The sequence below is a fragment of the Tinamus guttatus genome, unplaced genomic scaffold, assembly GCF_059628265.1.
Source record: "Tinamus guttatus ecotype Peru unplaced genomic scaffold, ASM5962826v1 Tinamus_guttatus_pri_ptg000728l, whole genome shotgun sequence".
NCBI lineage: Eukaryota > Metazoa > Chordata > Aves > Tinamiformes > Tinamidae > Tinamus > Tinamus guttatus.
In genome coordinates, this window is record NW_028289262.1 from 30,664 (window position 1) to 57,270 (window position 26,607).

Sequence of the window (26,607 nt, forward strand, 5' to 3'; positions counted from 1 at the left end):
AGGATCATGGTTGGGGTCATCTTCAGTGGTGGCACCAACTTCACGGTCTCGATATGGGTGGTGGCACCATGACGGGGTCAGTGTGGGTGGTGGGACCAAATTTGGGGTCTCCATGTGGGTGGTGGCCTCATGGCTGGGGTCAATATTGACAGAAGGACCATGGTTGGGGTCAACGTTGAGGGTAGGACCAAGGTTGGGGTCTCCACGTGGGCGGTGGCACCAAGTTTGGGGTCAATGTTGGGTGGTGGCATCACGGTTGGGGTCAACGTTGACGGCGGGACCGCGGTTGGGGTCACTTTGGGTGGTGGCACCACCATAGGGGTCAACGTTGGGGGTAGGACCAAGGTTGGGGACATCTTGGGGGGTGGCACCAGGGTTGGGGCCTCCACGTGGGGGGGGGGGGCGCGACGGGGACACGGGGGAGGGGGAGGGGACAGCGCAGGGACCGCGGGGGGGGGGTGACACCGCGGGGGGGGGGGTGACACGGCGGGGGGGGCAGGTGACACCCGAGGGGGGGGGTGACACCGCGGGGGGGGGGGGTGACACCGCGCGACACCCGCGTTGGGGAGGGCCCCCCCCCCCCCCCGGTCCCGGGGCCCCCCCGTCTTCCCCCGTGACCCCGCCCCCTCCCGGTGCTCCTCCCCCCATGGCCCCGCCCCCTCCCGGTGCTCCCCCCCCCCCCGCCCCGGTCCCCGTCACCCACCGGCTGCCCGGGCGCCCCGCGCCGCTTTCCGGCTCCCGAGTGTCGCAAAAGGCCGTCGCGCAGCGGGGCGGGGGAGGGGGGGGGGGGAGGGAGGAGCCGCGGCGTCGCCCGGGGCAACCGCGCGGGGCGGGAGGGGGCGGGGCCTGGGGAGGCGGGAGGGAGGGGCGGGGCCGCGCGCGGTGGGCGGGGCCGGGCGCAGTGGGCGGGTCCAGGGGAGGGGGCCGGGCGAGCGCCCCCCGGCGGCTCCGCCCATCCCAGCAGCCCCGCCCCTCCGCAGGCCCCGCCCCTCCCGCAGGCCCCGCCCACCCCGGAAGCGCGGCCATGGCCCCCCAGGGCCTCCGGGCGCTCGTGGCCGACAGTGAGTGGGGGGGCCCCGGCGTCCGGCCACGCCCCCCGGTGACGTAGGGACACGGGGGGGCCCCTCGGGGGAGGGGGCTGGAGCGGGGGAGGGGCCCGGAGCTGCCGCATCCGGCTGGGGGGGGGGGGGCGGGGGGGCGCCCGGACGCCTGGGCCCCCCCTCGCTGACCTCCTCCCCCCGCAGAGATCCTCAATGACGTCATCAGGAGCGTCAAGAAGGAGGGCGAATGGAAGGTGCGGGGGGGGGGGTGCCCGGACGCCTGGGCCCCTTCTCTGGGCCCCCCCACCCCTCCATGGTCTCCCCGCACAAACACACGGAGACACCCGGACGCCTGGGCCCCTTCCCGGACGCCTGGGCCCCCCCCCCGGACGCCTGGGCCCCCCCCGGACGCCTGGGCCCCTTGTCAGGCCCAGGCACAAGGGTCCTCTTGGACCCGTCCCCACCCCCCCCCGGGGTGATCCCGGACGCCTGGGCCCCGTTGGGGGCTCCCGGACGCCTGGGCCCCGTTGGGGGGTTCCCGGACGCCTGGGCCCCTCGGGGCTCCCGGACGCCTGGGCCCCTCCGACGCGGCTCTTGCAGGTGCTGGTCCTGGACCCCCCCTGCACCCGCATGGTCTCGGCCTGCTGCAAAATGTCCGACATCCTGGCCGAGGGGGTGACCAGTGAGTGTCACCCCCCCCCCCGGGTGGCCCCTCCCGTGTCCCCTCCTGGTGACCCCGGTGACCCCATGGCCCTGCCACCCACCGCGTGTCCCCCGTGACCCCCCATTGTCCCCTCCCTGGTGTTCCCTGGTGGCCCCGATGGCCCTGGTGACAGCAGTGTCCCTGTGTCCCTCATGTCCTTCCATGTCCCCCTATGTCCCCCCGTTCCCAATGTCCCCTGTGTCCCCCATGTCCCCACATGTCCCCTTGTCCCCCCTTATCCCCATGTCCCCATATGTCCCCAATGTCCCCCTTGTCCCCATGTTCCTCCATGTCCCCCCATGTCCCTATGTCCCCAATGTCCCCATGTTTCCCCCATCTCTCTATGTCCCCCATGTCCCCCAGTGTCCCCCCTTGTCCCCATGTCTCCCCAATGTCCCCCCTTGTCCCCATGTCCCCCCATGTCCCCAGTGTCCCTCCATGTCCCCCCTTGTCCCCATGTCCCCCCATGTCCCTATGGCCCCAATTGCCCCCCTTGTCCCCATGTCTCCCCCTTGTCCCCATGTCCCCCCATGTCCCCAATGTCCCCCCATGTCCCCTCTTGTCCCCAATGTCCCCCGTGTCCCCAGTGGTGGAGCCCCTGTGGCGGCGCCGTGAGGCCATCCCCAGCCTGGAGGCCGTGTACCTGCTGCAGCCCAGCCCGGAGGTGGGGACAGGGGACATGGGGGGGACACGGGGGGACAGGGGGACACAGGGGGGACAGGGGGACACGGGGGGACAGGGGGACACGGGGGGGACAGGGGACACGGGGGGACATGGGGGGACATGGGGGACAGGGGACACGGGGGGGACAGGGGGACACGGGGGACACGGGGGGGACACGGGGGGGACAGGGGACACGGGGGGGACAGGGGACACGGGGGGGCATTGGGGGACACAAGGACACGATATGGGGGGGACAGAGGACATGAGGGGACACGGGGACATGGGGGGGTCATAGAGGTCATGGGAGGGGGGACACTGGGGACCCCAGGGCCACCAAGGGGGTTGGGGGGGGTCCTTGGGGACACCAAGGAGGTCGGGGGGGGCATGAGGACACCAGGGGGGACATGGGGGGACATGGAGGGACACAGGGACATGGGGACAGGGGACATGGGGGGTCACAGGGGGGACATGGGGGGACACAGGGATATGGGGGGACATGGGGACATGGAGGGGACAAGGGACACAGGGACATGGGGGGACACAAGGGGGACATGGGGACACCGGGGGATAACTGGGGTTGGGGGGGCGCTGGGGACATTGGGGACACTGGGGGGGGGGTCGGGGAGGTCATGGGACTTGGGGGGGTTACTGAGGACACGGGGGGGGTCACAGGGGACACGGGGGGGTCACGGGGGACATGGGGGGGTCACAGGGGTCGAGGGGGGCTGGGGGACCCTGGGGACACCAAGGAGGTCGGGGGGGACATGGGGGGACCTGGTGACACCCCCCCCATGTCCCAGTCCCTCCGCGGCCTCATCGGGGACTTCGGGGGCTCCCCGCGGTACCGGGCGGCCCACGTGTTCCTGAGCCACCGTGAGAGCCCTGGGGACACGGGGACACGCGGGGACAGGGGGGACATGGAGGGGACAGAGGGGACATGGGGACGTGGGGGACACAGTGAGGGCAGGGGGGACACGGGGACACGGGGCCATGTGTAGGATGGGGGGAATGGGGACATGGGGGAGGCACAGGGACACAGCAGGGACATGGGGACATGGGGGAACGCGGAGGGGACACGGGGACATGGGGACACATGGGGACATGGAGGGACATGGGGACAGGGGAGGATGGGGGAAACAGGGACATGGGGGCTGTGGGGGGACATGGGGGACATGGGAGGGGCATGGGGATGTGGGGGACATCAGGGGGACATGGGGCCATTGGGAGGACACAAGGACATTAAGGTGATGCGGGGACATTAGGATATGGGGAGGACATGGGGACATCAGGGGGACATGGAGGGACATCAGGGACACAGGGTCATGGGACGTGGGGGGACACGGAGGGACATGGGGACGTGGGAGAACGGGGGGACATGGGGACGGGGGACAGGGGATATGGGGGACATGGGGACATTGGGGGAGTGGAGGGACACAGGGACATTGAGGACACAGGGACATGGTGGGGACGTGACATTGAGGTGATGTGGGGACATTGGGGGTATGGGGAGGACATGGGGATGGGGGGACATGGAGGGACATCAGGGACACAGGGGCATGGGGGGACATCGGGGGGACACAGGAATATCGGGGACATGGAGGGACATCAGGGACACAGGGACATGAGGAGAACCCAGGCACTGGAGACATGGGGACATTGGGGACATGGGGGACATGGAGGGTCATGGGGGGGATGTAGGGAGACATTGGGGACACGGGGACGTCACGGGGACCTGCGAGGACATCGGGGGTCATTGGGGGACATGAGCGATGTTGGGGACACGGGGGGGACACAGGGACAGGGAGGGACATGGCGGGGGGCCTGGGTGCCAGGGTGTCACATGGGTGCCAGGGTGTCCCCTGGTGTCCCATGGGTGACACAGGTGTCCCCCAGGTGACCCAAGTGGCCCCTGGTGTCCCATGGGTGACACAGGTGTCCCCTGGTGTCCCCTGGGGCCAGGATGTCCCCAGAGCTGCTGGCCGAGCCGGGGCCCTCGCGGGTGACGTGGGGGGTGACACGGGTGTCCCCGCTGTCCCCAGGGTGTCCCCCGGAGCTGCTGGCCGAGCTGGGCCGCTCGGCGGCCGCCAAGGCCATCCGCACCCTCAAGGAGATCGAGGTGGCCTTTGTCCCCTACGAGAGCCAGGTGGGACATGGGGGACACGGGGACAGCTGGGGACGCGGGACATGGGGACACCTGGGGACACAGGACATGGGGGGACACGGGACATGGGGCACGGGGACACCTGGGAATGCGGGACATGGGGACACCTGGGGACATGGGGCACAGGGACAGCTGGGGACATGGGGCATGGGGACACTTGGGGACATGGGGCATGGGGATACCTGGTGACGCGGGACGTGGGGACACCTGGAGCCACCTGGGGACATGGGACATGAGGACAGCTGGGGACATGGGACATGAGGACACCCGGGGCCCTGTGATGGTGCCACCCGGAGGCCACGTGTCCCATTTGCACCCCCCAGGGCTGGGTGTCCCCCCCGCGGGTGGCCCTGGTGTCACCCGTGTCCCCTGTCCCCAGATGTTCACCCTGGACGCTGCCCTGTGGGTGGCCCCAGTGTCACCCGTGTCCCCGTGGTGTCACTGTGTCCCCTGTCCCCAGGTGTTCCCTTGGTGGCCCTGGTGTCCCCATGTCCCCTGTCCCCAGGTGGCCCCATAGTAGCCCCAGTGTCCCATGTCCCCAGTGTCATGGTGTCCCCTGTCCTCAGGTGTTCATGCTGGATGCCCCCACACGGTGTCCCCATGTCCCCGGTGTCACCCATGTCCCCGGTGTCACCTGTGTCCCATGTCCCCAGGTGTCCCCGGATTGTCCACGGTGTCCCCATACCCCCGGTGTCATGGTGTCCCTTGACCCCAGGTGTCCCCATGTTGTCCCTGCTGTCCCCATGTTCCCGGTGTCACGGTGTCCCCATGTCCCTAGGTGTCCTCGAATTGTCCCCAGTGTCCCCATATCCCCGGTGTCACGGTGTCCTCTGTGCCCTGATGTCCCCATGTTGTCCCTGATGTCCCCGTGTCGGTGTCACGGTGTCCCCTGTCTCCGCGGTGTCCCCATGTCCCCCTGTCCCCAGGTGTCCCCGTGGTGTCCCCATGTCCCCAGGTGTCACGGTGTCCCCATGTCCTCAGCATCACAGTGTCCCCTGTCCCCAGGTGTTCACCCTGGACGCCCCGTACGGTATCCCCATGTCCCGAGTGTCACGGTGTCCCCATGTCCTTGGTGTCACGGTGTCCTCTGTCCCCAGGTGTCACGGTGTCCCCTGTCCCTGCGGTGTTCCCATGTCCCCCTGTCCCCAGGTGTCCCCACGGTGTCCCCATGTCCCCGGTGTCACGGTGTCCCCATGCCCCGGTGTCACGGTGTCCCCTGTCCCCAGGTGTTCACCCTGGATGCCCCATACAGTGTCCCCTGTCCCCAGGTGTCCCTGCATTGTCCACGGTGTCCCCAGGTGTCACGGTGTCCCCTGTCCCCGCGGCGTCCCCATGTCCCCATGTCCCCGGGTGTCACGGTGTCCCCATGTCCTCGGTGTCACAGTGTCCCCTGTCCCCAGGTGTCCCCGCGGTGTCCCCTGTCCCCAGGTGTCACGGTGTCCCCATGCCCCGGTGTCACAGTGTCCCCTATCCCCAGGTGTCCCCGCGGTGTCCCCGGTGTCACGGTGTCCCCATGCCCCGGTGTCACGGTGTCCCCTGTCCCCAGGTGTTCACCCTGGACGCCCCGTACAGTGTCCCCATGTCCCCGGTGTCACGGTGTCCCCATGCCCCGGTGTCACAGTGTCCTCGGTGTCATGGTGTCCCCATGCCCTGGTGTCACGGTGTCCCCTGTCCCCAGGTGTCCCCGCGGTGTCCCCGGTGTCACGGTGTCCCCATGTCCTCAGCGTCACAGTGTCCCCTGTCCACAGGTGTTCACCCTGGACGCCCCGTACGGTGTCCCCATGTCCCCAGGTGTCACGGTGTCCCCATGCCCAGGTGTCACGGTGTCCCCTGTCCCCAGGTGTCCCCATGGTGTCCCCATGTCCCCAGGTGTCACGGTGTCCCCATGTCCCCAGGTGTCACGGTGTCCCCTGTCCCCAGGTGTTCACCCTGGACGCCCCGTACAGTGTCCCCATGTCCCCGGTGTCACGGTGTCCCCATGCCCCGGTGTCACAGTGTCCCTGGTGTCACGGTGTCCCCATGCCCCGGTGTCACGGTGTCCCCTGTCCCCAGGTGTTCACCCTGGACACCCCGTACGGTGTCCCCATGCCCCGGTGTCACGGTGTCCCCATGCCCAGGTGTCACGGTGTCCCCTGTCCCCAGGTGTCCCCGTGGTGTCCCCATGTCCCCGGGTGTCACGGTGTCCCCATGTCCTCAGTGTCACAGTGTCCCCTGTCCCCAGGTGTTCACCCTGGACGCCCCGTACAGTGTCCCCATGTCCCCGGTGTCACGGTGTCCCCATGCCCAGGTGTCACGGTGTCCCCTGTCCCCAGGTGTTCACCCTGGACGCCCCATACAGTGTCCCCATGTCCTCGGTGTCACGATGTCCCCATGTCCCCAGGTGTCACGGTGTCCCCTGCCCCAGGTGTCCCTGCATTGTCCACGGTGTCCCCAGGTGTCACAGTGTCCCCTGTCCCCAGGTGTCCCCGTGGTGTCCCCATGTCCCCAGGTGTCACGGTGTCCCCATGTCCCCGGTGTCACGGTGTCCCCTGTCCCCAGGTGTTCACCCTGGACGCCCCGTACAGTGTCCCCATGTCCTTGGTGTCACGGTGTCCCCATGCCCCGGTGTCACGGTCTCCCCTGTCCCCAGGTGTCCCCGCGGTGTCCCCGGTGTCACGGTGTCCCCATGCCCCGGTGTCACAGTGTCCCTGGTGTCACGGTGTCCCCATGCCCCGGTGTCACGGTGTCCCCTGTCCCCAGGTGTTCACCCTGGACACCCCGTACAGTGTCCCCATGCCCCGGTGTCACGGTGTCCCCTGTCCCCAGGTGTTCACCCTGGACGCCCCGCGCAGCTTCCACGGCTGCTACAGCCCCTTCGGTGCCACCGAGCGGGTGGCCCTGCTGGGGACACTGGCCACCCGCCTGGCCACCGTCTGCGCCACCCTGGGCGTCTACCCGGCCGTGCGCTACCGCAGGTGGCACCTGGGGACATGGGGGGACATGGGGACATGGGGGGACACAGAGGGACATGGGGACGTGGGGATACAGGGGTCACGGGGACATGGGGACATGAGGGGACATGGGAGAACATGGGGGGACACAGAGGGACATGGGGGATACGGGGATGGGGGATATGGACATGGGGACATGGGGGGACACAGTGGGACACAGGGGCATGGGAGGACATGGGAAATGGCAACAGGGGGACATGGGGACATAAGGGACATGCTGGACACAGGGACATGTGGGGACATGATGGGACATGGGGGGACATGGGGACAGGGGCACATGGAGGGACATAGGGGACACGGGGACAGGAGGAAAGGGGGAATTGGGGGACGTGACATAGGGAACATGAAGACACAGGGACATGGGGACATAGAGGGACATAGAGGGACATGGGACACAGGGACCTGAGAGGACATGGAGGGCAATGGGGACATGGAGGGCCATGAGGGGACACAGGGACAGAGGACAGAGGATGGGGACTTGGAGAGACAGAGAGGACATGGAGGGACACGGGGACATGGGGATGTGGGGGACATGGGGTATGGGGACGTGGGGACAATACGGGGAGACATGGAGGGACACGGGGACATGGTGGACGTGGGTATGGGGACGTGGGGACATTGGGTGTGGGGACGTGGGGGGAACACAGGGAGACATGGAGGGACACGGGGACATGGGGACATTGGGTATGGGGACGTAGTGGGGACATGAGGAGACATGGAAGAACATGTAGGGACATGGAGGGATGTGGTGGACATGGGGTATGGGGACATAGAGACGTGGGGACATTGGCTATGGGGACATCGGGGGGACATGAAAGGACATGGAGGGACACAGGGACATGGGACATGGGGACATTGACTATGGGGACGTGGGGGGGACACAGGGAGACATAGACTGGCATGGGGACCTGGGGACATTGGGTATAGGGACATGGGGACACAGGCACCCTGGGGACAGCGGTGCCACCAGCGTCGTGACACCCCGCGTCCCCCCCGCGGCGCCCGTGTCCCCAGGGGCCCCGAGGACAACGCGGTGCTGGCCCGGGCGCTGGTGGCCCGCCTGGACGAGCTGCGGGGTGACAACCCCGCCATGGCCGAGGTGACAGCGTCCGCGCGGCCACCGGCACCGCGGGGGGACACAGGGACACAGAGGGGACCCACGCCGGCCATGGGGACGGGGACATGGGGGATGCTGGCGCCCATGGGGACACGGTGGCCCTCGCCGCTCGTGGGGACGGGGACACGGCGGGAGCTGCCACCAATGGGATGGGGGACACTGGGGACAGGGACAAGGCGGGTGCTGCCACCAATGGGGACAGGGATGAGGTGGCCCTCGCCACCCATGTGGACAGGGACGTGGCCCTGAGTGCCACATGGGCTGGTGTCCCCTCACCTTTGGGTGCCACCTGGATGTCCCCAGCTCCCTGGATGCCACGTGGGCTGGGGTCCCCATTCTCTTGGGTGCCACCTGAGTGTCCCCAACTCCCTGGATGCCACATGGGATGGTGTCCCCATTCTCTAGGGTGCCACCTGAATGTCCGCTCACCCCTGGGTGCCACATGGGATGGTGTCCCCTGGCCTTGGAATGCCACCTTAGTGTCCCCAATCCCCTGGGTGCCACATGGGCTGGTGTCCCCTCACCCCTGGGTGCCACCTGGGTGCCCCTATGTCCCTGGGCTGGTATCCCCTCACTCCCGGGTGCCACCTTGATGTCCCCAGTCCCCTGGGTGCCATATGGGCTGGTGTCCCCATTCTCTTGGGTGCCACTTGGGTGTCCCCGTGTCCCTGGGCTGGTGTCCCCTCACGTTCGGGTGCCACTCGGGTGTCCCAAATCCCCTGGGTGCCACACGGGCTGGTGTCCCCTCACCCCTTGGTGCCACCTGAATGTCCCCAATCCCCTGGGTGCCACATGGGTGTCCCCAATCCTCTAGGAGCCACATGGGCTGGTGTCCCCTGGCCTTGGGGTGCCACCTTGGTGTCCCCTCACCCCTGGGTGCCACACGGGCTGGTGTCCCCTCACCCCTGGGTGCCACCTGGGTGCCCCTATGTCCCTGGGCTGGTATCCCCTCACTCCCGGGTGCCACCTTGATGTCCCCAGTCCCCTGAGTGCCACATGGGCTGGTGTCCCCATTCTCTTGGGTGCCACTTGGGTGTCCCCGTGTCCCTGGGCTGGTGTCCCCTCACGTTCGGGTGCCACTTGGGTGTCCCAAATCCCCTGGGTGCCACGTGGGCTGGTGTCCCCTCACCCCTGGGTGCCACCTTGATGTCCCCAATCCCCTGGATGCCACATGGGTGTCCCCAATCCTCTAGGAGCCACATGGGCTGGTGTCCCCTGGCCTTGGGGTGCCACCTTGGTGTCCCCTGGGTGCCACATGGGCTGGTGTCCCCTCACCCCTGGGTGCCACCTGGGTGCCCCTATGTCCCTGTCCTGGTGTCCCCTCGCCTTGGGGTGCCACCCGGCTGTCCCCAACCCCCTGGGCGCCCCGTGGGCCGCTGTCCCCTGGCCCTGGGGTGTCCCCCGCGTGTCCCCTCACCGCGGTGTCCCCGGGCGCAGGGCCGCACCCAACTCGTCATCGTGGACCGCGGCTTCGACCTGGTGACGCCGCTGCTGCACGAGCTGACGCTGCAGGCCATGGCCTACGACCTGCTCGACATCCGCCAGGACACCTTCCGGTGGGGACACGGGGACACCGGGGACACCTGCGGCCAACGGGTCACCCAGGGGGGGCCTTGGGGTGGCCCTTAGTGGAGCCTTGGCCAACCCAAGGTCAATCCATGGTGGATCCTTGGGCAACCCATGGTTGATCCTTGGCCAATCCTTGGCCAATCAATGGTTGAGTCTTGACCAATCCATGGTTGATCCTTTGCCAACCCATAGTTGATCCATGGCCTTTCATTAGCCAATCCCTGGCCTTTCCTTGACCAATCCATGGCTGAATCTTGGCCAATCCATGGTCAATCCTTGGCCAATCTGTGGCCAACCCATGATAGATCCTTGGCCAATCCATGGCCTCTCCTTGGCCAATCCATGGCCTTTCCTTGACCAATCCATGGCTGAGTCTTGATCAATCCATGGCATTTGCTTAGCCAATCTATGGCCAATCTTTGGCCAATCCATGGCTGAATTTTGGCCAGTCCATTGTTGATCCTTGGCAACCCATAGCTGATCCATGGTCTTTCCTTGGCCAATCCATAGCTGAGTTTTGTCCAATCCGTGGCCTTTCCTTGGCCAATCCATGGATTTCCTTAGCCAAACCATGGCCAATCCTTGGCCAATCTGTGGCAGAGTCTTGGCCAATCCTTGGCCAATCCATGGTCTTTCCTTGACCAATCCATGGCCTTTCTTTAGCCAATCCATGGCCAATTCTTGACCAATCCATGGCTGAATCTTGGCCGATCTATGGTGGTTCCGTGGCCAATCCTTGGCCAACCCGTTGTACATCCTTGGCCAACCCATAGTTGATCCATGGCCGGTCCTTGACTGCTCCATGGCTGAATCTTGGCCAGTCCATGGCCAATCCATGACTGAATCCTGGCCAATCCATATTGGATCCTTGGCCAACCCATAGTTGATCCATGCCCAATCCATGGCCTTTCTTTAGTCAATGCATGGCCAATTCTTGGCCAATCCATGGCCTTTCGTTGACCAAGCCATGGCAGAATCTTGGCCAACCATGGATGATCCTTGGCCACTTGTTGGCCAACCAATGACCAATCCATGGCCAATCCAAGGTCTTTCTTTGACTAATCCGTGGCTGATCCTTGGCCACTTCTTGGCCAATCCAAGGCCTTTTCTTGGCCAATCCATGGCTGGTCCTTGGCCATTTCTTGGCCAACCCATGGGTGATCCTTGGCCACCCCACAGATGATCCTTGACCAATCCAAGGCTTTTTCTTGAGCAGTCCACAGCTGATCCTTGGTCACTTTTTGGCCAATCCAAGGCCTTTCCTTGGCCAATCCTCAGCTTATCCTTGGTCCCTTCTCAGCCAATCCAAGGCCTTTTCTTGACCAATCCACGGCTGATCCTTGGCCACTTTTTGGCCAATCCAAGGCCTTTCCTTGGCCAATCCTCAGCTTATCCTTGGTCCCTTCTCAGCCAATCCAAGGCCTCTTCTTGGCCAATCCATGGATGATCCTTAGCGTTTTCTTGGCCAATCCATGGCTGATCCTTGTCCACTTTTTGGCCAACCAATGACCAATCCTTGGCCAATCCAAGGTCTTTCTTTGACCAATCCATGGCTGATCCTTGGCCACTTTTTGGCCAATCCAAGGCCTTTCCTTGGCCAATCCTCAGCTTATCCTTGGTCCCTTCTCAGCCAATCCAAGGCCTCTTCTTGGCCAATCCATGGGTGATCCTTGGCGTTTTCTTGGCCAATCCATGGCTGATCCTTGTCCACTTTTTGGCCAACCAATGACCAATCCTTGGCCAATCCAAGGCCTTTTCTTGGCCAATCCATGGACGATCCTTGGCCACTTTTTGGCCAATCCAAGGCCTTTCCTTGACCAATCCATGGCTGATCCTTGGCAACCTGTGGCCAACCCATGGCCCTTCCTTGGTCACTCCCTGGCCGCTCGGTGGTGGCACCTCGGTGGCCAACGGGGACATTGTGGGGCCGCAGGTACGAGACATCGGGGCTGAGCGAGGTGCGGGAGAAGACGGCGCTGCTGGACGAGGACGACGAGCTCTGGGTGCAGCTGCGGCACCTGCACATCGCCGACGTGTCCCGGTGCGTGCGCCCCCGAACGCCCCCGAAATGCCCCAAAACGGCCTTGAAACGGCCCGAAACGCCCTGAAACACCCCAAAATAGCCCCAAAATACCCCCAAAATGCCCCGAAATGGCCCTGGAATGCCCCAAAACGGCCCCCAAATGGCCCCGAAATGCGGCCGGGATGCTCCAAACACCCCCAAAGCACCCGAAACGAACCAAATCCACCAAAAATGACCTCTAAAAACCGCCCACAATGACCTGAAAACCACCCAAAGTGCAGCGAGGAGCCCCTGAAATGTCCCCAGGACCACCCAAAACGACCTCAAAACCACCCAAAACGACCTCAAAACCACCCCAAAATTCCCCAAAAAGCATCCAAAATGTGTCTGGGACACTCAAAACACCTCCCAAACCACCCAAAATGACTTCAAAGCCACCCAAAACAACCTTGAAACACCCCAAAATGTGGCTGGGATGCTCAAAACAGCCCTCAAAGCACCAGAAACAACCCAAATCCACCCAAAATGATCTCAGAACCACCTAAAATGCCCTCAAAACTGCTCAAAATGACCTCAAAAGTACCCAAAATGCACCGAGGAGCCCCTGAAATGCCCCAAAATGACCTCAAAATGCCCCAAAACGTGGCCGGGATGCTCAAAACACCTCCCAAACCACCCAAAATGACCTCAAAATCAATCAAAATGGCCTCAAAACCACCTGAAATGTCCTCAAAAATGCCCTAAACAACCAGAAGCCCACCCAAAAAGACCTCCAAACCACCCAAAATGGCCTCAAACCCACCCAAAACGACCAGATACCCACCCAAAAAGGCCTCAAAACTGCACAATACAACCTCAAAACGACCAAAAATGCTCCCAAAAGTACGTGAAACACGTCCGGGATGCTCAAAACAACCCCCAAATTACCCAAAATGACCTCAAAACCACTCAAAGCACACCCAGCATCCCCTGAACCTACCCCAGATCCACCCAAAACGACCTCAAAACCACCCAAAATGACTTCAAAACCTCCAAAGTACCCCAAACGCGCTTGGGATCCCCTTAAATGACCCTAGAACCACCCAAAATGATCTTAAAACCACCCAAAACAGCCTCAAAACGTCACAAAATGCACCAAGGATCCCCTGAAATGTCCCCAGAACCACTCAAAACCACCCAAAACGACCTCAAAAGTACCCAAAACGCATCTGGGATCCTCCTAAATGACTCTAGAACCACCTAAACTAACCTCAAAACCACCAAAAATGCCCCAAAAGCACCTGAAGCACGTCCAGGATGCTCAAAAAACCTCCCAAACCACCCATAAAGACCTCAAAACCACCCAAAAAGACCTCAAAACCACCCGAAACATCCCCAGAAACACCCAAAATGACCTGAAATCCACCCAAAACGCCCCTGAGGTGCCTTGAAACGGGACCCCCCCCCCCAAACCTGCAACTCCCCCCCAAATTCCCCCTGGGATCCCCCCCCAGGACCCCAAATGCCCCAAATTCCCCCCAAATCCTCCCTGAGACCCCCTAGACCTCCCCAAACCCCCCAAATTGCCCCCAAATCCTCCCTGAGACCCCCTAGAACTTCCCAAACCCCCCAAATTCCCCCCAAATCCTCCCTGAGACCCCCTAGACCTCCCCAAACCCCCCAAATTGCCCCCAAATCCTCCCTGAGACCCCCTAGAACTTCCCAAACCCCCCAAATTCCCCCCAAATCCCTCCTGAGACCCCCTAGAACTCCCAAAACCCCCCAAATTCCCCCCAAATCCCTCCTGAGACCCCCTAGAACTCCCAAAACCCCCCAAATTCCCCCCAAATCCCTCCTGAGACCCCCTAGAACTTCCCAAACCCCCCAAATTCCCCCCAAATCCCCCCAGGACCCCCCGAGGTCCCCGCAGGCCTGAGGCAGGGCCCCCCCCGCCGTGTCCCCATGTCCCCAGGCAGGTGACAGAGCAGCTGAAGTCCTTCTGCGCCAGCAAGCGGCTCCGCCCCGACAAGGTGCCACCGCGGGGCCAAACGCCGCCGGTTTGGGCAAATTTGGGCGAATCTGGGGGGTTTTGGGGTGTGGGGGTGGGGAGGGAGTCCTTGTCCCTTCCCGTGTCCCCAAAGTGTCCTGTGTCCCCTGCTGTGTCTCTGCGTGCCCCCTCGAGGGCTCCCCCCTGTGTCCCCAATGTTCCCCCACCATGTCCCCTCCATGTCCCACAATGTCCCCTCATGTCCTCTCCGTGTCCCCAATGTTCCCCCACCATGTCCCCTCCATGTCCCACAATGTCCCCTCATGTCCTCTCCATGTCCCCAATGTCCCTCCGTATCCCTAATATCCCCCCATGTCTCCCCGTGTCCTCCCTGTGTCCCCAATGTCCCTCCATATCTCTCATGTCCCCCCATGTCGTCCCCATGTCCCCAGTGTCCTCCCATGTCCCCAGTGTCCTCCTATGTCCCCTCATGACCCCAATGTCTTCCAAGTCCATCGATGTCCTTGATGTCCTCCATGTCCCTCATTTCCCTGCCATGTGCCTCTATGTCCCCAACGTCCCCATGCCCCCCGTGTTTTCATGTCCCCTCATACCCCTTCCATGTCCCCCCATGTCCCCCATGTCCCCATATCCCCTCATGTCCCCCCATTTCTCCCCATGTCACCACATGTTTCCCCATGTCCCTCGCATGTCCCCCATGTCCCTCCCATGCCCCCCTGGCTCCCCCATGTCCCCGATGTCCCCGAGTCTTCCCATGTTCCGCAGTGTCCCCAGGCTCCCCCTCCATGTGTCCCCTGGTCACCCTGTGTCCCCCCCAGTTGTCCCCATGTCCCCAGCCCCCCCCCAACATGTCCCCCAGTCACTCCGTGTCCCCATGTCCCCAGGCTCCCCCCTCCACATGTCCCCCTTGTTGTCCCCATGACCCCTCATTGTCCCCATGTCCCCAGCCCCCCCCATGTGTCCCCTGATCACCCCGTTGTCCCCATGGCCCCAGCATCCCCCCCAACGTGTCCCCCCAGTCACCCCATTGTCCCCATGTCCCCATGTCCCCAGCACCTGCCACGTGTCCCCTGGTCACCCCATTGTCCCCACGTCCCCATGTCTCCAACACCCCCCACATGTCCCCTGGTCACTCGATTGTCCCCATGTCCCCAGCACCCCCACGTGTCCCCCGGTCACCCTGTGTCCCCCAGTCACCCCATTGTCCCCATGTCCCCAGCCCCCCACCATGTGTCCCCCGGTCACCCTGTTGTCCCCATGTCCCCAGCACCCCCACGTGTCCCCCGGTCACCCCGTTGTCCCCGTGTCCCCAGCCCCCCGCCACATGTCCTCTGGTCACCCTGTTGTCCCCATGTCCCCAGCACCCCCACGTGTCCCCCGGTCACCCCGTTGTCCCCATGTCCCCAGGCCAACATCCAGGAACTCTCCTACATCCTCAAGAAGATGCCCCAGTACCAGAAGGAGCTGAGCAGGGTGAGCGGGGACACGGGGACATTGGGGACATGGGGGGACACCAGGGACAGCGGGGGACATGGGGGCAGCGGGGACACGGGGGGGACAACGGGGGGTAGTGGGCACAGTGAGGGACATTGGGGGACACTGGGGATACCAGGGACACTGGGGACAGCGGGGACATGGGGACAACGGGGGGCAGTGTGGACAGCAGGGACAGCAGGGGACATTAGGGACAGCAGGGGACACAGGGGACATTGGGGGACACTGAGGATACCGGGGGGGTACTGGGGACAGTGGGGGGCATTGGGGGACATTGGGGCCAGCAGGGGGACACTGGGGGACAGTGGGGACAGTGGGGGACAGTAAAGGACAGCAGGAGACACTGGGGGAGAGCGGGGACACTGGGGACAGTGAAGGACAGCAGGGACACTGGGGGACATTGTGGGACACTGGGGACAGTGGGGACAGCAGGGGACATCGGGGGACACTGGGGGACATTGGGGACAGCGGAGGGACAGGGGAAGGGGACAAACCGGGGCCGCAGCCTCCGGGGACAGAGCGGGACACGGAGGACACGGTGGCAGCCGCTGCGCTGGGCGACAGGGGGAGCCGGGGTCATGTGGGGACATGGGGGACATTGGGGACATTGGGGCCACCGCTGTGTCCCCAGTACGCAACGCACCTGAGCCTGGCGGACGCCTGCATGAGCCGCTTCCGTGGGGCCGTGGAGCGGCTGTGCGCCGTGGAGCAGGTGACACGGGGACACGGGGGGACACGGGGACACAGGGGGACACGGGGGAACGTGGGGACACGGGGGGACATGGGGACATGGGACATGAGCCGCTTCCGCGGAGCCGTGGAGTGGCTGTGTGCCGTGGAGCAGGTGACACGGGGACACGAGGGGACACGGGGGGACGGGGGAACGTGGGGACACGTGGGGACACGGGGGGACATGGGGACATGGGGACATGGGACATGAGCCGCTTCCGTGGGGCCGTGGAGCGGCTGTGCGCCGTGGAGCAGGTGACACAGGGACACGAGGGGACACGGGGACACAAGGGGACACGGGGGGACATGGGGGAACGTGGGGACATGGGACACGGGACACAGGGCATGGGGACGTGGGGACAGGGGGGAACACGGGGACATGGGACACGGGGACATGGGACATGGGGACCTGGGGACATGGGGACGTGGGACATGGGAACGTGGGACATGGGGACACGGGGAGATGAGGGGACACAGGGGGACATGGGGACACGAGGATGCAGGGACACAGGACACAGGGACATGGAGACATGGGGACACCGGGACACGGGACGCAGGACATGAGGGTACACGGGCCAGAGGACACGGCAACATGGGGATACATAGGGACACGGGACATGGGGACACGGGACATGGGGACACCGGGACATGGGAACATGGGGACATGGGGCACAGGGACATGGGGACATGGTGACATGGGGGGACACAGGGGGAGACGGGGACACAGGGACATGGGGGGGCAGCCTGGGGACACGAGGACATGTGGGCACAGGGGGACATGGGGGGGCAGGGACATGGGGACACAGAGGATATGGGGGAGAACAGGGACATGGGGGGACATGGGGGGACATGGGAACACGAGAACATGGGAACATGGGGACGTGGGGACACGGGGGGACACAGGGACATGGGAAGACATGGGGATACGGGGACACACGAGGGGACATGGACACATGGGGACAGCGGGAGGGGGGCGAGTGAGCAGGGGTGGTGACACCAATCATGTCTGGTGACATTGGTCATGCTTGGTGACACTGGTCATCCCTGTCCCCATCAGGACCTGGCCATGGTGACGGCCATGGGGGAAGGTCTAGGGGACCGTCCCTGGGGACATCGGCCACCTCCAGTGACAAGGGGCTATGCCTGGTGATGCGGGCCATATCTAGTGACATGGGGTTGTGCCTGGTGACATTGGCCATGTCTAGTGTCACGGGGCCATGTCACCCACTGTCCCTGTCCCTGCAGGACCTGGCCATGGGGGAAGGTCTAGGGGACCGTCCCTGGGGACACCGGCCATCTCCAGTGACAAGGGGCCACATCTAGTGACATGGGGCCATCCCTGGTGTCACAGGCCATGCCCGGTGACATGGGCCATGCCTGGTGCCACCCGCTGTCCCTGTCCCCACAAGGACCTGGCCATGGGAATGGCCATGGGGGAAGATTTGGGGACCGTCCCTGGGGACACCGGCCATCTCCAGTGACAAGGGGCCACATCTAGTGACATGGGGTTGTGCCTGGTGACATTAGCCATATCTAGTGACACGGCCCCGTGTCACCCACTGTCCCTGTCCCTGCAGGACCTGGCCATGGGGGAAGGTCTAGGGGACCGTCCCTGGGGACACCGGCCATGTCTAGTGACAAGGGGCCACATCTAGTGACATGGGGCCATCCCTGGTGTCACAGGCCATGCCCGGTGACATTGGCCGTGCCCGGTGCCACCCGCTGTCCCTGTCCCCGCAGGACCTGGCCATGGGGACGGACGCGGCGGGCGGCCGCCTCCGCGACCCCCTGCGGCTGCTGGTGCCGGTGCTGCTGGATGGGGACACGGGGACATGGGACAAAGTGCGGGTGATCGCCCTCTACGGCCTGCTGCAGCACGGTGACACTGGGGACATCGGGGGGACAGGGGGACATGGGACAAAGTGCGGGTGATGGCGCTCTAGGGCCTGCTGCAGCACGGTGACACTGGGGACATCGGGGGGACAGGGGGACATGGGACAAAGTGCGGGTGATGGCGCTCTAGGGCCTGCTGCAGCACGGTGACAGTGGGGACATTGAGGGGACAGAGGGACACTGGGGACATCGGGGGGACATGGGGACACGAGGACATGGGACGAAGTGCGGGTGATCGCCCTCTACGGCCTGCTGCAGCACGGTGACACTGGGGACATGGGGACACAGGACGGGAACAAGGGACACGGGGGACATGAGGAAATGGGACACGGGGATGGGGGATGGGGACAGAGGACGTGGGGACACGGGGACACTGGGACATGCGGACAGTGGAGATGGGGACATGGGGGATGGGGACAGGAGACACGGGGACAGGGGAAACAGTAGGACATGGGGACACAGGTGACACACGGGTGACACTGACACAAGTGACATGGGGTGACACTGTGGCACTTTGCGGGGCTGAGTGACAAGGCGCTGTCACAGCTGCTGCAATGCGGGGACATGCGGGGACACGGGTGACACAGGTGACACTAGGGTGACACTGTGTGACACTGTGTGACACTGACACAGGTGACACTAGGGTGACACCGTGGCACTTTGCAGGGCTGAGTGACAAGGCGCTGTCCCAGTTGCTGCAATGCGGGGACATGCGGGGACACGGGTGACATGGGTGACACTGTGTGACACGGGTGACACTGTGTGACACCAGGTGACACAGGTGACACCGGGTGACACGTTGCAGGGCTCAGTGACGAGGTGCTGTCGCGGCTGCTACAGCGCAGGGACGTGCGGTGACACGGGTGGCACAGGTGACACTGTGTGACACCAGGTGACACAGGTGACACTGGGTGACACAGGTGACACGTTGCAGGGCTGAGTGACCAGGTGCTGTCGCAGCTGCTGCAGCGCGGGGACATGTGGGGACACGGGTGACACTGTGTGACACCAGGTGACACCAGGTGACACCAGGTGACATGGGTGACACGGGTGACACTGTGTGACACCAGGTGACACCAGGTGACACGTTGCAGGGCTCAGTGACGAGGCGCTGTCGCAGCTGCTCCAGCGCAGGGACGTGCGGGGACACGGGTGACACTGTGTGACACGGGTGACCCTGGGTGACACTGTGTGACACAGGTGACACGGGTGACACAGGGTGACACAGGTGACACGTTGCAGGGCTGAGTGACGAGGTGCTGTCGCGGCTGCTCCAGCGCAGGGACGTGCGGGGACACGGGTGACACTGTGTGACACGGGTGACACAGGTGACACTGTGTGACACCAGGTGACCCAGGTGACACCGGGTGACACAGGTGACACGTTGCAGGGCTCAGTGACGAGGTGCTGTCGCGGCTGCTGCAGCGCAGGGACATGCGGGGACACAAGTGACACTGTGTGACATGGGTGACACGGGTGACACAGGTGACACCAGGGTGACACAGGTGACACGTTGCAGGGCTGAGTGACGAGGTGCTGTCCCAGCTGCTGCAGCATGGGACATGCAGGGACACGGGTGTCACTGTGTGACACGGATGACCCTGGGTGACACTGTGTGACACCAGGTGACACAGGGTGACACAGGTGACACGGGTGACACAGGTGACACGTTGCAAGGCTCAGTGACGAGGTGCTGTCGCGGCTGCTGCAACGCGGGGATGTGCGGGGACACGGGTGACACTGTGTGACACGGGTGACACAGGTGACACTGTGTGACACGGGTGACCCTGGGTGACACGGGTGACCCTGGGTGACACGGGTGACACCAGGTGACATGTTGCAGGGCTGAGTGACGAGGTGCTGTCGCGGCTGCTCCAGCGCAGGGACGTGCGGGGACACGGGTGACACTGTGTGACACGGGTGACCCTGGGTGACACGGGTGACACCAGGTGACACAGGTGACACCAGGGTGACACAGGTGACACGTTGCAGGGCTCAGTGACGAGGTGCTGTCGCGGCTGCTGCAACGCGGGGATGTGCGGGGACACGGGTGACACTGTGTGACACGGGTGACACAGGTGACACTGTGTGACACGGGTGACCCTGGGTGACACGGGTGACCCTGGGTGACACGGGTGACACCAGGTGACATGTTGCAGGGCTGAGTGACGAGGTGCTGTCGCGGCTGCTCCAGCGCAGGGACGTGCGGGGACACGGGTGACACTGTGTGACACGGGTGACCCTGGGTGACACGGGTGACACCAGGTGACACAGGTGACACCAGGGTGACACAGGTGACACGTTGCAGGGCTCAGTGACGAGGTGCTGTCGCGGCTGCTGCACCGCGGGGACGTGCGGGGACACGGGTGACACAGGTGACACGGGTGACACAGGTGACACGTTGCAGGGCTCAGTGACGAGGTGCTGTCGCGGCTGCTCCAGCGCGGGGACGTCCCCGAGAGCCACCGGCGGGCGCTGCACAACCTGCAGCTGCTGGGGGCGCCGCTCACTGCCACCGTGAGAGCTGGCCCCGCGTCCCCATGTCCCCATGGTGTCCCCATGGTGTCCCCACGGCGTCCCTGAGGGTGCCCACATCCCCATGGTGTCCCCACGGCATCCCCATGTACCCATGGCATCCCCACAGTGTCCCCAAGGGTCCCCATGGCATCCCCATGGTGTCCCCATGGTGTCCCCAAGAGTCCCCATGGCATCCCCATGGTGTCCCCATGTTCCCACGGCATCCCCACGTCCCCATGGTGTCCCCATGGCGTCCCCCAGGGTCCCCATGGGGTCCCCACAGCATCCCCAAGGGTCCCCACGGCGTCCCCATGTCCTGATGGTGTCCTCATGGTGTCCCCGTGGTGTCCCCAAGGGTCCCCATGGGTCCCCATGTCGCCACAGCAGCCCCACAACAGCCCCAAGGGGTCCCCATGTCCCCACGGCGTCCCCAAGGGGTCCCCACAGCGTCCCCAGGGGTCCCCATGGGTCCCCATGTCCCCACAGCAGCCCCACAGCGTCCCCAAGGGTCCCCATGGGTCCCCATGTCCCCAAAGCAGCCCCAAGGGTCCCCCATGTCCCCACAGCAGCCCCACAACAGCCCCCATGGGTCCCCATGGTGTCCCCAAGGGTCCCCATGTCCCCACGACATCCCCAAGGGTCCCCATGTCCCCACAGCGTCCCCAAGGGCTCCCCATAATGTCCCCAAGGCTCCCCAGGGGCATCCTCATGTCCCCACGGCGTCCCCAAGGGTCCCCATGTCCCCACGGCATCCCCACAGCATCCCCAAGGGTCCCCATGGTGTCCCCATGTCCCCACAGCAGCCCCACAACAGCCCCAATGGGTCCCCATGGTGTCCCCAAGGGTCCCCATGTCCCCACAGCGTCCCCAAGGGGTCCCCACAGCGTCCCCAAGGCTCCCCAGGGCCATCCTCATGTCCCCAAGGGTCCCCATGTTCTCCACAGCATCCCCAAGGGTCCCAATGGTGTCCCCATGTCCCCACAGCAGCCCCATAATAGCACCAATGGGTCCCCATGGTGTCCCCAAGGGTCCCCATGTCCCCACAGTGTCCCCAAGGGGTCCCCACAGCGTCCCCAAGGCTCCCCAGGGCCATCCTCATGTCCCCAAGGGTCCCCATGTTCCGCACAGTGTCCCTAAGGGGTCCCCACAGGTCCCCATGGTGGCCCCATGTCCCCACAACTCCCCAAGGGTCCCCATGTCCCCAAGGGGTCCCCATGTCCCCACAGAGTTCCCAAGGGGTCCCCACAGCATCCCCATGGGTCCCCAAGGGTCCCCATGTCCCCAAGGGTCCCCACGCCAGCCCCACGGCATCCCCATGGCTGTCCCAATGTCCCCATAGGTGTCCCGATGGCAGCCCCATGTCCCCATGAGCACTCCCCTGGTGTCCCCATGTCCCCATGGTGTCCCCACGGGTGTCCCCACACCCTGTGGCACCCATGAGACCCCCCTGGGGGGGAGGGCCGGGGGCGTCCCAGCGCCCATGGTGTCCCCATGTCCCCACGGTGTCCCCACGGTGTCCCCACTGCCCACGGGACCCCACGATGTCCCCATATCCCCATGTGTCCCTGTGTCCCCACGTGTCCCCATGTCCCTATGGTGTCCCTGTGTCCCCACGGTGTCCCCATGTCCCTACGTGACCCCATGTGTCCCCGTGTCCCCACGTGTCCCCATATCCCCATGGTGTCCCCACGTCCCTACATGTCCCCACGTGTCCCCATGTCCCTACGTGTCCCCACGTGTCTCCGTGTCCCTACGTGTCCCCACGTGTCCCCGTGTCCCCGCAGGGCGGGTGGCGGCGCCCCGAGCTCCGGGCCCGTCCCCAGGTCACCTACGAGCTGTCACGGTGGAGCCCGGCCGTGAAGGGCGTCCTGGAGGTGGGGACACCGCGGGGACACGGGGGACAGGGGACACTGCGGGGACATGGGGGGACATGGGGGGACAGGGGACACAGGGAGACATGGAGGGACACGGGGACACAGGGAGACATGGGGCAACACGAGGCCACAGGGGAAGAGGGGACATGGGGGGAAATGGGGACATGGAGGGACATGGGGACATGGGGGACACGGGGCAACACAAGGACACAGGGGACATGGGGGGCAGGGGACATGGGGGGAAATGGGGACATAGGAGGACATGGGGGACATGAGGGGACAGGGAATGGGGGACATGGGACACAGGGGGACCTGGGGGAACACAGGAGGGACACAGGGTGACATGGAGGACATGGCGGGCACGGGGGGACATGAGGGGACATGGGGAAACATGGAGGGACAGAGGGGACGGGGGGACATAGGATGAGGGGACATGGGGCGACAGGGGAATGGGGACACGTGGGGACATGGGGACACTCAGGGACACGGGGGGGGACGGGGGGGCACGTGGCGGAGGGGACGGGGACACGGCGGTGCCACCAGGACGCCCTGGAGGAGCGGCTGGACCCCGAGGGGTGGCCCTACGCGAGCGCCCCCCCCGCGGGGCCCTGCGCCCAGGAGGCCGTGAGGTGACACGAGGGGACACGGGGGGACATGGGGGGACATGGGGGGACATGGGGGGACATGGGGACACAGGGGGGATATGGGGACACGGGGACATGGGAGGACGGGGGGGACATTGGGGGGACACTGGGAACACAGGGGATATGGGGGGGACCACGGGGCATTGGGGGGACACTGGGGACATGGGGGACATTGGGGGATCCCTGGGGGACATTGGGGGGTCCCCGGGGAGTGTTGGGGGACACTGGGGACACGGGGGGGGGTGCTGGGTGGCATTGGGGGACACTGGGGACATTGGGGGGTCCCCGGGGGACATTGGGGAACACAGGGGACACAGGGGGACACTGGGGGGTATTGGGAGACACTGGGGACATTGGGGGACACTGGGGACAGAAGGGATCCCCGGGGGGCATTGGGGACACTGGGGACATGGGAGGGGCCCGGGCGGTATTTGGGGACATTGGGGTGTTCCTGGGGGGCATTGGGGGGTCCCCAGGGGGCATTGGGGGACACTGGGGACATTGGGGGGTCCCCGGGGGGTGTTGGGGGACACTGGGAACATGGGGGGACACTGGGGACATGGAGGGGGGCCTGGGTGGCATTGGGGGTCCCTGGGGGACATTGGGGGGTCCCTGGGAGACATTGGGGTGTTCCCGGGGGGCATTGGGGGACATTGGGGGGTCCCTAGGGGGCATTGGGGACATTGGGGGGGTCCCGGGGGGTGTTGGGGGACATTGGGGACATGGGGGGGGCTGGGTGGCATTGGGGGACACTGGGGACATTGGGGGATCCCTGGGGGATATTGGGGGGTCCCCGGGGGGGTATTGGGGGACACAGCGGACACGGAGGGGGCCCGGGTGGCATTGGGGGGACACTGGGGGGTCCCTGGGGGACATTGGGGGGGGTCCCGGGGGGCATTGGGAGACATTGGGGGGTCCCCAGGGGACATTGGGGTGTCCCCAGGGGACATTGGGGACATTGGGGTGTTCCCGGGGGGCACTGGGGGCCATTGGGATGTCCCCAGGGGACATTGGGGACACTGGGGACATCGGGGTGTTCCCGGGGGGCACTGGGGGCCATTGGGGTGTCCCCAGGGGACATTGGGGGGTCCCTGGAAGACATTGGGGTGTCCCCAGGGGACATTGGGGACCCCGGGGTGTCCCCGGGGGGGTCTCACCGTGTCCCCCCCCCCCCAGCGCCCGCTCGGGGCCGCGGGGCCGGGGCCCGGCGGGGGGGGCCGCCCCCCCCCGGGTGCTGCTCTTCCTGCTGGGGGGGGCGGCGCTGGCCGAGACCCGGAGCGTCTACGAGGTGGGAGCGGGAGCGGCGCTGGGTGAGGAATGGGGAACGCCGGGAATGCCGGGAATGCGCCGGGAACAGCGGGAAACCCCCCGGGAATGCGCCGGGAACAGCGGGAATGCGCCCGGGAAACCCTGGGAAACCCCCGGGAAACGCTGGGAATCTGCCGGGAATCCGGGAATGCGCCGGGAATGCGTCCGGGAAACCCCGGGAAACTCCCGGGAAACCCTGGGAATGTACCGGGAACACCGGGAATCCTCCCGGGAAACCCCGGGAATGCACCGGGAACACCCGGAATGCACCGGGAATGCGCCGGGAACACCGGGAATGCACCCGGGAAACCCTGGGAAACCCCCGGGAAACGCTGGGAATCTGCCGGGAATCCGGGAATGCGCCGGGAAACCCCCCGGGAATGCACCGGGAACACCGGGAATGCGCCCGGGAAACCCGGGAACCCGCCGGGAATCCCGGGAATCTGCCTGGGAAACCCTGGGAATCCACCAGGAATACCGGGAATGCGCCGGGAAACCTGGGAATCCGCCCGGGAAACCCCGGGAATCCACCGGGAACACCGGGAATCCGCCCGGGAAACCCCTGGGAAACGCAGGAATCTGCGGGAAACCTGGGAATCCACCCGGGAATCCCCTGGGAACCCCCGGGAACCCCCCGGACGCCGGGGCCCCTCCTGCACTCATGTCCCCCCGCCCGTCCCCTGTCCCCCATTGTCCCTCCTGTGTCCCCTCCGTGTCCCAGCGTCCCCCCCAATGTCCCCCTTCTCCCCAGTGTCACCATGTCCCCATGCCCCCCTCCCCCTGTGTCCCTGGTGTCACCGTGTCACCCCCCTTGGCGTCCCCAATGTCACCATGTCCCTGTGTCCCCCTGCGCGTCTCTGGTGTCACCTGGTTCCCCTGTCCCTATTGGTGTCCCCATGTCCCTGGTGTCCCCCCCCGGTGTCCCCCACAGTGTCCCCAGTGTCCCTATGTACTGGTGTCCCCCTCAATGTCCCCATGTCCCTGTGTCCTCGGTGCCCCCCCTGGTGTCCCTGTGCCCCGTGTCCCTGGTGTCCCCCTCCAGTGTCCTCCCTGGTGTCCCTCTGGTGTCCCCATTGTCCCCATGTCCTCCCTGCTGTCCCCATGTTCCCAGCGTCCCCATGTCCCTGGTGTCCCTCATGTCCCCGTGTCCCCCCTGCTGTCCCCATGTCCCCATTGTCCCCGTGTCCCCCCCTGCTGTCCCCGTTGTCCCCGTGTCCCTAGTGTCTCCCTATTGTCCCCGTGTCCCCCTGCTGTCCCCATGTCCCCATTGTCCCCGTGTCCCCCCTGCTGTCCCCGTTGTCCCCGTGTCCCTAGTGTCTCCCCATTGTCCCCATTGTTCCCACAGGCTCCACCCACATCGTCACCCCGCGCAGTTTCCTCGAGGCCGTCCAGGGCCTGGACCAGCCGCTGCCCCCCGAGGCCTGAGACCCCCCCGGGACCCCCCCAGCACCCAGGGGTGCCGGGACCCCCCTGCACCCACAGCCCCCCCCCGCACCCAGCGGCACCCATGGGTGCCCCCCCAATAAAGGCCTCCAGCAGCCGCCCCGCGTTGCCGCCAGCTGCGGGGCCCAGGCGTCCGGGCCGGGGAGGGGGGGGCGGAGGGGCCCAGGCGTCCGGGAGGGGGGGAGGGAGGAGGGGCCCCGGCGTCCGGGGGGAGGAGAGGGAGGAGGGGCCCCGGCGTCCGGGTTGGGGGGGGGAGCGGGCGGGCCCAGGTGTCCGGGCGGGGGTGGGGACAGGAGGTCCGGGCCGGGGGGGCCCAGGCGTCCGGGCACATCCCCTTCCCCCCTCCCCCTTCTTGGCAGCCGCCGGAGGGGCCCAGGCGTCCGGCTCCCCCCCCGCCCCCGCTCCGGGCGAGGGGCCCAGGCGTCCGGGGGGGATTAGGGCGCAATTAGCGC

The 26,607-nt window shown here is 65.4% G+C and overlaps 1 protein-coding gene across 1 annotated transcript; it reads left to right on the plus strand.

Annotated features, from left to right (window-relative positions):
* The first annotated feature begins 1,024 nt into the window (after positions 1 to 1,024).
* Positions 1,025 to 26,137, plus strand: LOC148591716 (syntaxin-binding protein 2-like). The gene is made up of 19 exons (XM_088537096.1): positions 1,025 to 1,061; positions 1,245 to 1,294; positions 1,641 to 1,722; positions 2,331 to 2,407; positions 3,207 to 3,279; positions 4,446 to 4,549; positions 7,373 to 7,521; positions 8,572 to 8,656; positions 10,112 to 10,230; positions 12,177 to 12,284; positions 14,218 to 14,275; positions 15,661 to 15,726; positions 16,379 to 16,459; positions 18,217 to 18,355; positions 20,777 to 20,886; positions 22,671 to 22,760; positions 23,304 to 23,389; positions 24,581 to 24,714; positions 26,058 to 26,137. The coding sequence occupies exons 1-19, from the start codon at positions 1,025 to 1,027 to the stop codon at positions 26,135 to 26,137; spliced, it is 1,728 nt and encodes a 575-aa protein (XP_088393222.1).
* The last annotated feature ends 470 nt before the right edge of the window (positions 26,138 to 26,607 follow it).

Coding starts and splice junctions, on each gene's coding strand:
- LOC148591716 (XM_088537096.1), top strand. CDS start 1,025: ATGGCCCCCCAGGGCCTCCGGGCGCTCGTGGCCGACA. Junction 10,231..12,176: donor ATCCGCCAGGACACCTTCCG/GTGGGGACACGG, acceptor GTGGGGCCGCAG/GTACGAGACATCGGGGCTGA. Junction 20,887..22,670: donor GGGCGCCGCTCACTGCCACC/GTGAGAGCTGGC, acceptor GTGTCCCCGCAG/GGCGGGTGGCGGCGCCCCGA.